Below are 14885 nucleotides of genomic sequence, written 5' to 3'. Positions count from 1 at the left end.
TATGACCCCTCGGCTGCTGCATCCTAGCTAAGCCTCTGCTCTGCGAGTCTTGCTGCTTAGCCCAGCCATCTTCTGGGGAGGGAGGCTGTGCTAGACCTCTCCAGTAGAGAAGAGGAACTCCAGAGCACCGTAGGGAACACATGAGTGCCCAGCCTGGCCATTCTCATGTCCTGGGATACAAGCAAGGAGCAAGGCAGGGGAAAGTGCCTTGCTTGGACTGTGGCAGGAAAGGAAAAGGAGCCACTGCTGCTACTGCACAAACAGTTGCTGTCTGAGTTGCTGAGGGGTGAACCGCTGGGGGAGGAGCTGCTCTTCCTCCTCCCATCATCCTCTGGCTGCTCTGAGCTGGAACAGGAGGCAGAAGAGGCTTGGCTGGCGGGTGTGTGTGTGTGTGTGTGTGTGTGTGTGTGGCAGCAGCATGGCAGCAATCCGACTGGGGGGAGAGGGAAAGCTCAGCAGTCTTCCCAGCTGGGGAGCGGGGAACTGGGTGGCGGGACACAGCAGAGACTTCTTTCCTTTGACTTTACTTGTTAATTAGGTTGGCATCCTCCCGGACTTGGTGTTACATTTCTTCCTTTTTAGTATACATTTTAACTGGACTTCTATTCTATTATTGTGGTTTCAAATAAACTCCATGCATTCTGGAGTGAAGTGATTCTCCTGATTTCCCCTTTCAGTTTTCTGTTCACCAAACTCCTCATTTTAGAGAAGCTTCCTCTTCTGAAATACAAGGTGTCTGTGTTAGATTTCCTTGGTGATTCTCTGCTCGCATGAATGCTGAATTTGATTACATGAAGGTCACTGTTCCCTAAAGGTTCCATGATCTTGTGAGCCAATAGGGGGCAGGGAAGCTCCAGCTGCTGCTCAACCTCCTCCTCCTCATTATTATTATTGCATTTTTATTTTCTATGTAAACTGCTTTTTAGATTTTTTTTAAATTGAAAAACAGTATATAGATAATATTAAAATTATTTGTAAGGTAAGGTAAAATGTAATAAGGTAAGGTAAAATGAATAATGATAGTAAGTCTATCTGTCTACAGAGATGAAGAATATTTAGGCAGACATCTTAAACAGAGTATGTGTATAAATGCCCAAACTTATGCCCCAATATGAATGTAAGCAAACATTTTTCTGAATTCAGTTGAATCTAGATTTAACTAAATAGATATTGCAAATTCAGTAGTATAAAGAGAGTTCACATCCCAAATAATACATTTCACGGCAAGAGAGAAAGTTTCAGAGCAGTGGCTGGAATCTGAGGTTTAGTCCAAAGTCCATATGACCATTCATTCATTCCTTCTGTGATGAATAGTAAATGGCTATAGACTGAGGAACAATGTGCTCGGCACATTTAAGACACTATAATATTGCAAGCAATATGAGGAATTGCTTTATTTATTTGTCTTCTGAGTTTAGTGAATTAAATATCTTCAGAGTTAATCATGGTTTCCTTTCTCAGTGATGTACTTAATTTGTTGCATTTCATCACAATGAGATATTTGACCAGTACAATACTTGTGATGGCCACCAGCTGAACTGGCTTATAAAGGGATTTGACAAATTTATCATGGTCATGATCTGTTGATTATTATGTGGAACCATGCATATTCAGAGGCAGTATGCCACTGTATACCAGCTGCTTGGGTAAATGGGGTGGAAAGGTTGTTGCTTCTATATTCCTGCTCTCTGGAGCCAACTGATTGGTCACTCCTGGAATGCTGGATTAGATAGACCCTTGGTTTGATCCATCAGAGTTGCCCTTACGTAAGTTTGTCTTGTTTGCTTTTTTATAGAGACTTTTCCTAGTTGAGATTCGTGTTTATTATAAATTTATGGATTGTGTTGCTGATTTGCCAGGCCAAGCAACTCCCGTTCTTATTTTGGTGGTGTTTATCTGTGCCTGTTCAGGCTGCCTGTTCAATCAAAGATACTGTACACTTGAAGATTATTTTTTTCCTGTGATAATACCTAGTACACCCTACTCAGTCCCAGATGATTAAATAGATCACTCTGCAAACTATATTTTCAGTTTCTTTCAGTAGTGTGCAAATGTAACCCAAGCAGCAACTTAAAACACAAATCTGCTATTTCTGGACCAACATGCTTTTTTAAAAAGTCGAAAAGTCAAGTCTTTATTTCAGTCTTTGACCAGCATAAAAGTCCAAAACTCAAGATGGACTGAATGTTCTGTTTTCCTAGTGAGAGCTATCTGGGCTCCAGATTTTTTATGTATGTGTGCATTCTCTTTCTATTAGCTTTTAATCCTTTCCATTCTGGCTTGCTAGTCTTTTCCCTTATCTTAATCATATTTGGCTCCCCACAACACATTTGTTTTTAAATACAGCTGGTGACAAACATAGCAGTCATGCTTTCAAAATGTTGAATTTGGCCAAAGTCTGTCATGCATGGTCCTGGAGTCAGACCCATCACTATCTAAACAAGGGTCTGAGGACACAGAGGATGATATACAGGAACCATCTCCAGAAGGAACCTTGGAAGGTATTACGCTTGGAAAGGAGCCCCCCAAAGCCTCCACTAGCATGGCCGGAGTATCTGGTTTTGTCCTCTTTCCCTAACTTATGACAACTCAGAATTTCCAGAAATTGAGGAAGCTCCTCGGCACTACTGGAGGAGGCATGAGAAAGAGGGCATGGCCATTTTGGTCATGGAGGAAACTGATTATCTAGATTCTAGACCCATTTTAAAACTGGTTTTTGGGCGGGCTATGGGGTGGAGACTGCCTTGGTCGGCCTGATGGATGATCTCCAATTGGGAATTGACAGAGGAAGTGTGACTCTGTTGGCCCTTTTGGTTCTCTCATTGGCTTTCGATACTATCGACCATAGTATCCTTCTGGAACATCTGAGGGGGTTGGGGGTGGGAGGCACTGTTTTACAGTGGTTCTGCTCCTACCTCTCAGACAGATTTCAGATGGTGTCGATTAGAGATTGTTGCTCTTCAAAATCTGAGCTTAAGTATGGTGTCCCTCAAGGCTCCATACTCTCTCCAATGCTTTTTAACATCTACATGAAACCGCTGGGAGAGATCATCAGGGGATTTGGAGCTGGGTGTTACCAGTATGCTGATGACACCCAGATCTATTTCTCCATGTCAGCTTCTTCAGGAGCTTGCATATCCTCCCTAAATGCCTGCCTGGAAGCAGTAATGGGCTGAATGAGGGAGAATAAACTGTAGCTGAATCTAGATAAGACGGAGGTACCTATTGTACGGGGTCAGAACTCCAGAGATGATTTTTATCTACCTGTTCTAGACGGGGTCACACTTCCCCAAAAGTAACAGGTCCGCAGTCTGGGATTACTTCTGTATTCACACCTCTCCTTGATTTCTCAGGTTGAGGCAGTGGCCAGGGGTGCTTTCTATCAGCTTTGGCTGATACGCCAGCTGCACCCGTTTCTTGAGATCAGTGACCTCAGAACAGTGGTACATTTGTTGGTAACCTCCAGACTTGACTTCTGTAATGCACTCTACGTGGGGCTGCCTTTGAATGTAGTCTGGAAACTTCAGTTGGTTCAGAATGCGGCAGCCAGGTTGGTCTCTGGGTCATCTCGGAGAGACCATATTACACCTCTGCTGATGGAGTTACACTGGCTGCCTATAGGTTTCCGGGCAAAATACAAAGTACTAGTTATAACTTACAAAGCCCTAAATGGCATTATGAGCCCCACCGTCCATTGAGGTCGTCCGTGGAGGTCCGTCTACAGTTGCCGCCAGTTCGTCTGTGGCTACACAGAGACGGGCCTTCTCAGTTGCTGCCCCGGGGCTATGGAATGTGCTTCCTATTGAGATACGATCCTCCCCATCTCTGACTATTTAAAAAAAATATTTTAAAACCCATCTTTTTACTCAGGCTTTTTCAGCTTCTTGATAATATATAGGTTTTTAATCTGTGATTGTTTTTTAAATTGTTAGTTTTTAATTGTTTTAATGTGTTTTTATGTGTGTTTTTAACTGTTTTATTATTGTGAACCACCCAGAGACACGAGTTTGGGGTGGTATAAAAGTGAAATAAATAAATAAATAAATTTTAAGCTCCTGGAGCTAATTGAGGATTTATGTAGTCCTGACATCAGATTGATGTGCGTTGTTCCTGCTAAGCCCTTGGCTCCAGATAATAGCTAGAGCAACATGCTAGGTTGATGTCTGAGAATGCCTTGTCTCCAGGCTTACTGTTGTCTAATGATCTGTCCATGGCCCTATTCCTGTCTTGTGTTCTTGTCTCTGGCCCTGTTTTTCTTTTCCTGACTTGATTCCTGCTGATAACAGTAGGAGACTCAGTCTCCTTTGTCAGTACCCCTGTGAGCCCAAGCCTGTACCAGAGTGGTGCATGAAACCTAGAATTCTTAAGATTTTGTAAATGTATTGGCCAGCCAAACAAACCTTTAAGTTCTTGGGATAACAGAATGTGTTCATAGTTGCTCCTAGAACTTCATAAGGTTGGTTTAATCAGAGTGTGTATGGGTGTTTAATAGCCTATCTTTTTGTTCATCTTTTCATAGCGCTAAAAACTTTAGAAATGAGTCATCCCAAAGACTTGGACTTTTATTTAATCAGATTTAGCAGTACAAAATTGGCTGTGAGAATTGCAATTAACTATATGCTATTCATTTCTATTTCCATGCTGTTTGGTCATTGTTCAATTAGGAGTACCTGACAACTGAAATGTGGAAACTACCTTGAATTGGGGAGTTGTCTTATGAATTACTTAATTGGCTAGTCAGCCCAGCATATGTTATAGAAATACTATTATATAATAGTTGTATGTATGTATTTGTTGTAATGGTTTCTTATTGGGAGGATTATTATGATAATTTAAAGAATTACTCCTATAGACGTTATATCTGTAATTCTTTTGACAGCACTCTTAAAACATGTAAATAAATCAATTTGTGTTATACTCCCATTCTTCAGTTCCAAAGTTATTGTTGGTACATCTACATGGTGCATGTATTACAGCATGTATATGCCTAGGTGTGATGAGTTTGGCTTTCTTGAATATGGTCTCCAGACAATTAATGGGTATTCAAGTACTTTTATAAAGAATATATGTTCCCTGATGGCTGAAATCTTATCTTTTGAAGTGTGACATTCTTCTAGTGGAAGGCACAAAGAAACAGTTTGACTTGGGAGACAGAACTTGCTGAGAGTATTTTGCTGAGCTGGAAACCGCTAGATGGGCTAATTTGGAGTCCCTGTTCTTGTTGCCTGAGATTTTGATAAACTCCTTTGCTATCCATTGCAGGAGTTTATTTACTTGTATTATCTGCTTGTACATTAGTTAAGAAAACTAAATCCTTTCACTTTGTCCCTGAACTTTTCTATGGGTACATGGAGAGTGTGTAACAGTAGAATATATTCACACATACTACCCAGTTTGCAGTGATATGTATTTTCATATAATGTAGTACTTGTGCTGCATGCTTGAATGTACATGCTTCAGCTGTACCTCATTCGCACATGCATCAGGAGGTCAGCCAGGAGAATGGTTTCATGAGAAGAAAGCATGTACCAGGCCAAGGAGACAGGTCATTGCTACCACTATACTTCTGATACGTTACATTTGCTTATCTATATTTACGTATCAATATTTTCATACTGCACAAAAAGTTCTCAAAGTGGTATAGAACAAAAATAGGATGGTTTCCTATCCCAAAAGGGCTTGCAGTCTAAAAGGTAACACTCAAGGTTGACACTAGCAGTACCCCCTGCAAGTTTTATAGAGATGTCGGTTTTCCTCCTGCTAAATATGCTGGAGGAAATATGCTGCTTTGTCTGGTTAGCGGGGTTAGTTCTGTTCATAAAATGAAAGGTTTTGGTATGTAATTTTTTTTCTTGATGGACCACTTCTCAAGGTTCAAGCCTTGTGCTGGTAAAGAATTACCTACTTCCTAGATGCTCTTCTATTATAAGCTGCTCTGAGCAGTATTGCACTGGAGGGGCGGGGCAGAAATATTTTAAATAAATAAATAAATAAGCATGAAATTATAAAAACTTTTCTGATACTTTAATTCAGTTTTGTAGATATCTGGGGGTGGGGCAACAGTGCTACTCCTGACTGTTTTGCCCTACTCTCCTCTTTATCCTTTTCATCTTTCAGTTGCATCACCCCCTGTGATGTATATAGATCAATGTCTATGCTCATCCTTCAAGCTGGAGAGATGAGTACAGAGACCAATGTCTCACGTGTAACCACAAGTCACTGGACTTGAAGAGATCACCATGTTTGCCTTCCTAGTTATAAGACATTCAGTCTGCTACATTTCTACATCAGACTACATACACTGGTCTCTCTGCCTATGTTCTGCCTTAAAGGCTTAGAAGCCTAGGGCAAAAGGGGCCACATAGTTGTGTACACACAAAAAATAAAATGACATTGGCCACCTGCAATTCTCTCTCTTTAACCAGGCATGCCAGCTTCACTGGTTACTCACCTTGCAAAGGCTTGTCATTTATGATGCTTTCCAGGGAATAGTTGCTACACACTCCTGAAGTGTAGGTGAGTTGCAAACTAGAAACCTGTCCTCATTTTTAAAATTTTAACAAGAGGAAAGGTATGTTTTTTTCATTTTGATTTTAGAATAAGACAGATGCCAGTAAAATGTTATACAGATTTAATGTACTGTGAAAAGAGCTAAGATGTATTATGGCACAGAGGCAACCAAAAGCGGCATTTTTTATGTTTAAGTTCATGTATTTGGGGATTACAGCAAATAATTGTTGAATGAACAGTGTATTTGAATAGTGTATTTGCCTAACTTCAGCACCGCTGAATTGTAATGGGTATCTCCTCATTTTAGCTGCTAAATTTGCAAGCCATATTGCATTAGTAAACAATGCCAAACTATTTTTACTTGTTTATATCTTTCATTAAAAGTATGGCCACACAATTTAGACTAGAACTGGGCAGTCTTTATAGATTTTTGACACTGCTTAGTGTGTGAATCATATTTGTATTTAGATCAGAAAGCTGTACTTCATAATTCTGGCTTATAATGTCCGAAGTATGGATAAATGGATATAACATTAATTTTCCATTAGTATTGTATATTCTCTTGCACTATTGTGAATTCATGTTGTACTGTACAATTCATGTTGTATTGTACTATAGTTTCACTCATCCAGAGATTCTGGGTTCATGGAAAACAGGAAGTCAGTTTCTTATATTCTTGGCAACATTCTTGCCCAAATAACTAGGAGTGTTCACGGACCAGTCCGGGGCGATAAAAAAGGCCTCCGGACCAGTCTGGAATTCGGCCGGTTCGGTGGGGGTGTGTGTGTCTTTAAGGGGGGGATAGCGCTCCCCCCGCCGCTCCCCCCCGCCGCTCTCCCCCCCGCCGCTCTTCCCCTCCCTCCAGCGCTGGACTTTCTTAAAATGTTCTTGGGGCGGCAGAGTTCCTCCCTGCTGCCGCTGTCATTGTCTTTAAAGTTAGCAAGCCGAAAAAGCTGGAGCCACGCATGCGTGCTTCGCGGCGCGTGCGCGCTCGTCGACTTTAAGGAGAGTGTGTCTTTAAGGGGGGGATAGCACTACCCCCCCGGTGCTGGACTTTCTTAAAACGTTCTTGGGGGCGGCAGAGTTCCTCCCTGCCGCCCCTGCCCCCGTCGTCGTCTTTAAAGTTAACAAGCCAAAAGAGCTGGAGCCACGCATGTGCCCTTCGCAATGCGCTCATTGCCTCTGCCGATGCGCATGCTGCATACGTCACAATGACGTATGCGGCATCTGTGGTTGACGCCTCAGTGGTTCCGTGCACATCCCTACAAATAATCTCCAGCTATATTCATAAATGCATTGTAAGATATGTTTCTTTCAGTTCAGAACAGGTCCCAATCTGGAAACCATCGTCTTGGACTGGCTTTCTGCAAACTTGAACGTTCATATGCACACTGACACTTTCACACCTTTCATACCCACCCAGAAACTTTTATGCAAATAGTATGCTTATGCCAACATGGCATACAAACTTTCATGCTTGTGCCAGCATGGCATATTCTTGAATTGAATGCCCCTCCTCATTAAAACAAAATGACCCTACATTTCCCCCTTTCCTAATCTGGGTCCACTCCCTCAAGTGAAAGTTTAATACCAGAAGCTCTTCTAGTTTCTTGTAGTGACTGAATTACTGAAGGAAGGGATTCAGACATCACAAGGGATCTGGGCACAACCTGTAGGAGGGTGGAGTTGTAGTATCGTTAGCTGTAAAAGTTCAGAAGTGGTCATGTTTCTGTTGTCGTGGGAAGGACGAATAAAATGTTCAAGGTTGGAAGTGAATTGGCAGCAGATAAAGCAGGCTTACTCTAGCCAACTTTGAGGCTCTTAAGCCTAGTGTAGCTTAATGGAAAGTAAATCATACTAAATTGTTCAACTTGATCTTTGATTATGGTGTATGTTAGTATTTTAGAGAGCTTCTTTGGCAACAGGGGCATTACAACTTACAGCTGAACAAAGGAGGAATGGGAGAAATGTTCCCAGTCCCTTGAGAGAAAGGGGGCCCCAGTGCCAGATTTAGGCACAAGCTAAGTAGCTTAGGACCTAAGTAGTTTAGGACCTCACATTATGAGGGTCCTCTGAACAACAACAACAACAACAACAATAACACAATACACCAGATATAACTGTAGTCCAGAGGAAAGAAAAACAAGTCAAAATAATTGACATAGCAATACCAGGGGATAGCAGAATAGAAGAAAAAGAAATAGAAAAAAAATCACAAAATACAAAGATCTACAAATTGAAATTGAAAGGCTCTGGCAGAAGACCCAGATAATCCCAGTGGTAAATGGTGCCCTAGGTGCAATTCTAAAACAACTTGAAGAGCACCTCAACACCATAGGAGCCACAGAAATCACCATCAGCCAGTTACAAAAAGCAACTTTACTGGGAACAGCCTATATTCTGCGACAATATCTATAATAATAACAGCAACAACATTGACAATAAAATCCAGCCATCCCAGGTCCTTGGGAAGGACTCGATGTCTGGATAAAACAAACCAGTCAATAACACCTGTCTGACTGTGTAAACAATAATAATAATTAAAAAATCAAGTTTGGCAATTGCTTGTAAAATAAAGGGGACAAAAGTCTCTAAAACACACATTATCATTTTGATAAAACAAAAACATATGGGCACATAGTTACTATACGGAGCTTTTAAATCTGCAGAAATAACTATAAGTTGTATCAAAATGTTATTAGCCAAGAGACTGGTTTAGACCAATGCCCATCATCATGGTTACAGGCAGGTTTGGACACGTTCTGCCATAACTATGAGCAGCACAGCGAGCAGGGGTGAGTGACACACTGGTGTGGCACTTTCAACCTGTTCTGTAATGCTTGGGGCCTTATAAGCTCGAAATAGCTTAGGGCCTCAGCATGTCATAATCTGACCCTGGGGGCCCCATTGGTTGGGTGACAACTTGCTCTTTGCTCTCCCCTCCCTGAAGAAGGCAGCGGGGGAGGAATTTATCTCCATATTCCGTTCTTGAGCCCACTAAAATCTTGCCACACTCCTGTTTGGAAGCTTGATTTTTGGTCAAGTAGGAAATGCAGAAGTAAACAACTCAATAAGCAATCTTTTGGGCAGAACGTATAATGCATAATAAGTTGAGGAAACATTTTGAATTCTTGAGAGATAAGTGTTCTCATACTTGTACCCATATTCAGCACATTTTGTAGCCCTGGTATTATATTTAAGGTCAAACTTTGTTTAAATTCATTGTTTTCCTACTAGCCTCATGAAGTGCTTCATATTTTCCCACCAGAGATATCTTCACTGCCCCCTTATTTCCATCTGCCTTCAGTAGTTCTGTTTACAAGAAGTTGTTCTTAAGATCTTGGCTAGATGCTTGTTAATATAGGTGGTAGGAATTGTTGAGGAATTTCCTAAATGTCTTACAGTTTTCTTATTGCACATGCTTTTATGAATTCTTGCTTAGTAAGAGAACAGGGAATTGAAGTGTTAGGCAAACATATTAATTGACTGCAAGCTGTGTACAAGTAGTGCATTCCTAATGTGGTAAATCTTGCTTTGTGTTGCTTTTAACATGGTTTAAACAAAATGGTGTGAGTGAGATTTTGTGTCTGCCATCAAAATCAAACTTTATTTGTCACATGGGGAAAAAAGTGCAAGCTTCCCACACCATTGAAAGGTAGTACTGACATCTGATTAAGATTGTATTCCTATTAACCAAGAAGTTTCAAATGGCTGATCTGTCATGTGCTAGTTGCACATCACAAGAAAAACTTGTTCATATAAGTCTGTGCAGAGAGAACAACATGTGTATTAGCAGATTAAAAACTACGACAAAGATAAGGTTGGAAAAGTTAATAGGAGGAAATTGAATTCTTCTGGGTGCAGTTTAGCAGACACTTAATTGTGTTTAGGCACTGTTAAATCAGTAGGGCGTAGGTGTCCTTATGCTGTACTGCACGCTTTATCAAACTGATTTTAAAAAAATAAAAGTATTAGTTTAATATAACATGAACACACTTAAGAGCTCCAGTGAGGAATTTATATCTCACTGTGTGTAAAGATTTAGATGACTTGTGATTGATATGCATCTGTTAGAAAAGGATTTTAAAAAAATTCTCTGCAATTGTTTTTAGCTTTAGACCCAGCTAAAGATCCATGCTTAAAGATGAAATGTAGTCGCCATAAGGTATGCGTTGCTCAAGATCAACAAACTGCTGTTTGCATTAGCCATCGGAGACTTACGCACAGGTAAATATCTCCATGTTATTGATGAGTTAACAATAGTTAGGACAGTGAATACAGAATTTTGTTAATTGCTACAATTTCACTAAATCTCATGACTGAGGTGAAAATGAGGGTGCATACTGTGATCATTCAGTGTGTTGAACCAATCCTTCATGGTAACACAGAATAGATGACTTAAGGACCTTTTCCTACACAGGTTGCATTGACAAAACAAATGGCAGTAGGACTTGAATTTGTGTGGATCCTGTTCATATTAGTGCATCTTGTGCTAAGGTAGTTCCTGATAGGTAGAAGCCACAGTGAACTGATGCTTATAACAGCTTACTAGCAGCAGTTCCAAAGTAACTTAACCTGCTGTGATTCATTGGCCTCCTTATTGTAGTAAGTGTAGAGTCTCCTGCTTCTGTAATGAAATAAGTACAGAATCGCCAGTCTTTGTCTCAAAGAATGCACTGCTGAAAGCAAAACAATACTCTCTTTACCGATATGTTTATGTATGCCCCTTTTTTGTTTATGTGAAAAATTGTTAATATATTTGAAATCGTTAGACTCTTAATAGTAAACTCATATATAGTCCTATTTCATATGATTAGGGAATGTTTGGATATTTTAATGGTACAATGGTCATTCTTTTCTCCATTAGTAGTACATTGACAGTATAAAGGATTTTAACATCAAAACTCTTTAAATGATAGGTCTTGAGCTGGATTTGATTAAAAGCAACCAATTAATGTTCAGTTTATGGATGAGGAACATTGAAACTGAGAGTTAAGCCCAAGACCAGTCACTGAATTCATGGCAGATAAGTCTTTTTTTGTTTTTGTTTGTATATTTCAGAGGGACAGCAAACTATGCCAGCATTCTTAATCATAGCTCCATTTTAGAGATAGGGAAAGCTGAGGCTCAGAGGGGTATATCTTGTCCAATCATTTTTTGCTGCTGTTTTTCCCCCAAGAAAAGCTGACTAATATTGAGCAAGTGCCCCTGATCACAGGCAGAGTACTTTCCCCTGCAATTGCAGCCTGTCCTTCCTACCAGCCTTTTTCTGATCCTTCTTTAGAAAACCACAAACCAGCACTGTACCAAGCTATATGCTCCGTTCAACTTAATAGAAAACTTTGTTCCCTGTTGTTAAGATCTTCAGAATCCCCACCACCACCCTTTCACAAATCTTCTTTTCCCTCCTCTTTCTTTTTTGATTTCTGAAATTCTGGTTGATTTGCAGCATGGTTGATTTCTATAAGGTCTGTTGAATACAAACTTGCATGAGAATTAAAGATCATCCAATAAGTGCACAGTTCTTTCCCTACACAGAACAATTCATTTTTAATTTCCTACCCTGTCCTTTGAATTTTTGCCCGGCTTTGTTACCAGTGAGATTAGAATGGAAGTCTTGCAGAAGCTAATTGACTGGGAAACATTGCAAATACATGTTCAGGGGACAGAGATGGGAGGCAGTTGAATTTTAGGAGAATTTTGCTACAGGAACAGAGAGGAAAGTAAGAGAGGTACTGCAGAGCACACTGTTCAGCACTGCTGCAGAGCTTCGTGGGCTCCTTCCATACCCCTGGCAAGGCACCAAGGAAGCCCTCTGTGCACCACTGGGTGGAACTCTTGAGGTGTAGCTACTGAGTCGCTTGGCCCTGCCTGGGACACTGGACTGCTGTGGTGACTGCTGTGGTGAAGTGATGGTGATGCTGCTGCTAAGGGTGGACTGTGCATTAATAGTAGGCGCCCCAGCCTTTTCTCCTGGACTTGCCTAACCTCTTCAACCACGAGGGCCCTGGGCCAGATGGGCAGGGTGACAGCTTGCCCTTTATCTTTGGGTCACATAAGCAGGACAAAAAGTGCTCTGCTGATTTACTTAAGGGTGTCCTAAGCTGATCCACCACTCCAGTCCTCACCCAGCCTGCCAAGGTTATTGCTTTCTCAGTGGACTGGAGCTCACCCATCATTTCTTGAGAAGAGCGGCAGGCAATGCCTGGCTTAACATTGCTTTCTTGGTGCAGAAGCTGTATGTGTCAAGAAAGAATGGCCCGAGTGTCAAAACAATGCTGGAAATGAGTGCCCAGTCATTATTTACACTCCTAAGCCATGCCTCCTTGCCAGGCCATGGATGGCTGACTCTTGCAGGTGCTGAAGCAAGAGAAAGGTGGAGTTCCATCAGTTCGGAACATCCTGAGGGGTCAGGTGTTCAGGCAGGTTGAGCTCAAGCTGCCTCTCCTTGAGCATCAACATGCCCTTTTTGCTCCAGTGGAAGTAAGCTGCTATCCTGCAACACTTGGATAGCAGCTGTTTTCCCCATCCATAAGAGCAGCCATGGCAGAAGCAGACTGGCGCTCAGTGCCTTCAGTGGGGATGTCTTGCTTGCCCACAGCCCAAGAAAAGCCAAACACATCCCGCATGACCAGGTTCAGAGAGTGTGCCACACAACAGATGGAAACAAACTGAAGCTGCTTGGATTCCCTCACTATGTTCAGACCATTGTCGGTCACCATGAACCCCAGCTGAAGGTTTGGTTGCCCAAATAGCCATCCCTCCACCTAGAGATCCATGGTCACCAACAGCTCCTCTGCAGAGTGGTTAGTGTCAAGCACCTCCACACGGCCCCTGGTCGACAGATTGGCAGTTAAATTCATACTTGTGACAGGCACTGCTGAATGCAGCAGCAGCTGTGACATGATTTCCCTGAACACCTGGTGATTATTACCAAATAATAAATAAATAAGAAAATAAAATAGAATGAAGTAAAAAAACTATCAAGAGCAGTTCAGAACAGAATATACCAAGTCTGACTAAGGTAGGAGCATAATAAAAGTGAATTCTCAGTTTATCTGCAGAGCGGATAAATAAAGGCAGCTTCATGTCGCCATCTTATCTCCTCCTCCCACAGCAAGGGGTATAAATAAATAAACAAAAATACTTTGATAATTTTTTAACACCAGATGAATAATTTTGATAATCTCAGGCACTTAATTTCCTATGGAAATCGCTTTAATGCTACTGTTTCCGTGGTATATTCATTGCTATCGTATGTGTGTGTGTGTGGGTATATATATATACATATATATACTGCCTTTCAGTGTAAAACATTTACAAGGGGACCTTCCAGGATATCCTTATTAACTCATAAATATCTAACAATATCAGTTGATCTGAATACATAGGTTACTTGATTAAAATTGTGTTGTGAACTCTAATTGATCCCACATAGAGAATAAAGAAGAGTATTAAGTTTAGAGATCATTAGAAATGTGTTAGAACTTAAAGATTAGCTTTACAAGAATGACAGTTTCTGAGATAAGCAAAGTGCAGGCTAAGCTGTTTGAAGGAATTAATTCCAAATTATAGCTTTGATACTGTGAATATAATATTGAGCTTGATATTGTGCTGTGTCTAGTATTTTAAAAGAATAAATATGATTGCATTAAGTAGGAATTTTGCATTCTTAAATGCAACTGAAAAAGAGAGCAGATTTTTGATACCTCTTTCTATATCTACAGCTCCAGATGCAGTTTATGGGTTAGGAGCAGGGAAAACATTCCCTGTCTGTTGCTCAGTGGTCTCTAGGCTGTGTTGAGTTGGGAGAAGAGGGGGCAGGGGCAGGCTTATAAAACCAGGCCTTGCCCTTGCCATGCCGGAGCCCTTCCATATCCTTGATACATATGGGAAGTCAGGGAAGGAGGTAGAACAATGTGGTTAGGAAAAGAACAGGTGTTCTCTTGATGAGCTTGTAGTCAAACAACAGTGGGGAACAGTGGGTATACTTGTTTCATTTCCCTATAAAGCCCAAAGTGAGTTTTGTGTTTGCTCATTCAGTGGATGATTCATAAATTAGTATTATCCAATCAATAAACTGAACACAAAAACTATATTATAAGATACAACATTAACTATTAACTTGGAACCTCTTCAAATGTGTTTGGCGTTCAAGTAACAGAGAAACAATTTTATATATTAAATCAAATAATTATTTTATCTCTCTCTCAGTGAAAATGAACCTGATTCATGTTTTGTCTGCCTAGAATGAAACCTATTTGATTATTATGCACAAATATTTTTCTGCCTGTTTTCAAGAATTGTGGACAAATATTAGTGCTTGTGGTGATCAAGGGAATTGGTATGCATGTTTCTTAAGGAACTCTACTAAA

General features: G+C 40.8%; 1 protein-coding gene across 7 annotated transcripts in view; it reads left to right on the top strand.

Moving 5' to 3' along the window:
• The window catches only part of SPOCK3 (SPARC (osteonectin), cwcv and kazal like domains proteoglycan 3), a 284446-nt gene that overhangs the window by 131782 nt on the left and 137779 nt on the right, over nt 1-14885 (top strand). For 4 of the 7 annotated variants that reach the window (XM_053254076.1, XM_053254079.1, XM_053254083.1 and 1 more), the window contains one exon: nt 10623-10737. The exons of the other annotated variants lie outside the window; for them this stretch is intronic. In XM_053254076.1, the coding sequence (XP_053110051.1) occupies nt 10623-10737 (115 nt within the window). The remainder of the gene's footprint in view (nt 1-10622; nt 10738-14885) is intronic. 7 annotated transcript variants of the gene reach the window in all.

The sequence above is a fragment of the Hemicordylus capensis genome, chromosome 5 (genome assembly GCF_027244095.1).
Source record: "Hemicordylus capensis ecotype Gifberg chromosome 5, rHemCap1.1.pri, whole genome shotgun sequence".
Classification (NCBI taxonomy): Eukaryota; Metazoa; Chordata; class Lepidosauria; order Squamata; family Cordylidae; genus Hemicordylus; species Hemicordylus capensis.
Note: the sequence above shows the minus strand (reverse complement) of the source record. Positions and strands in the feature narration are given on the sequence as shown.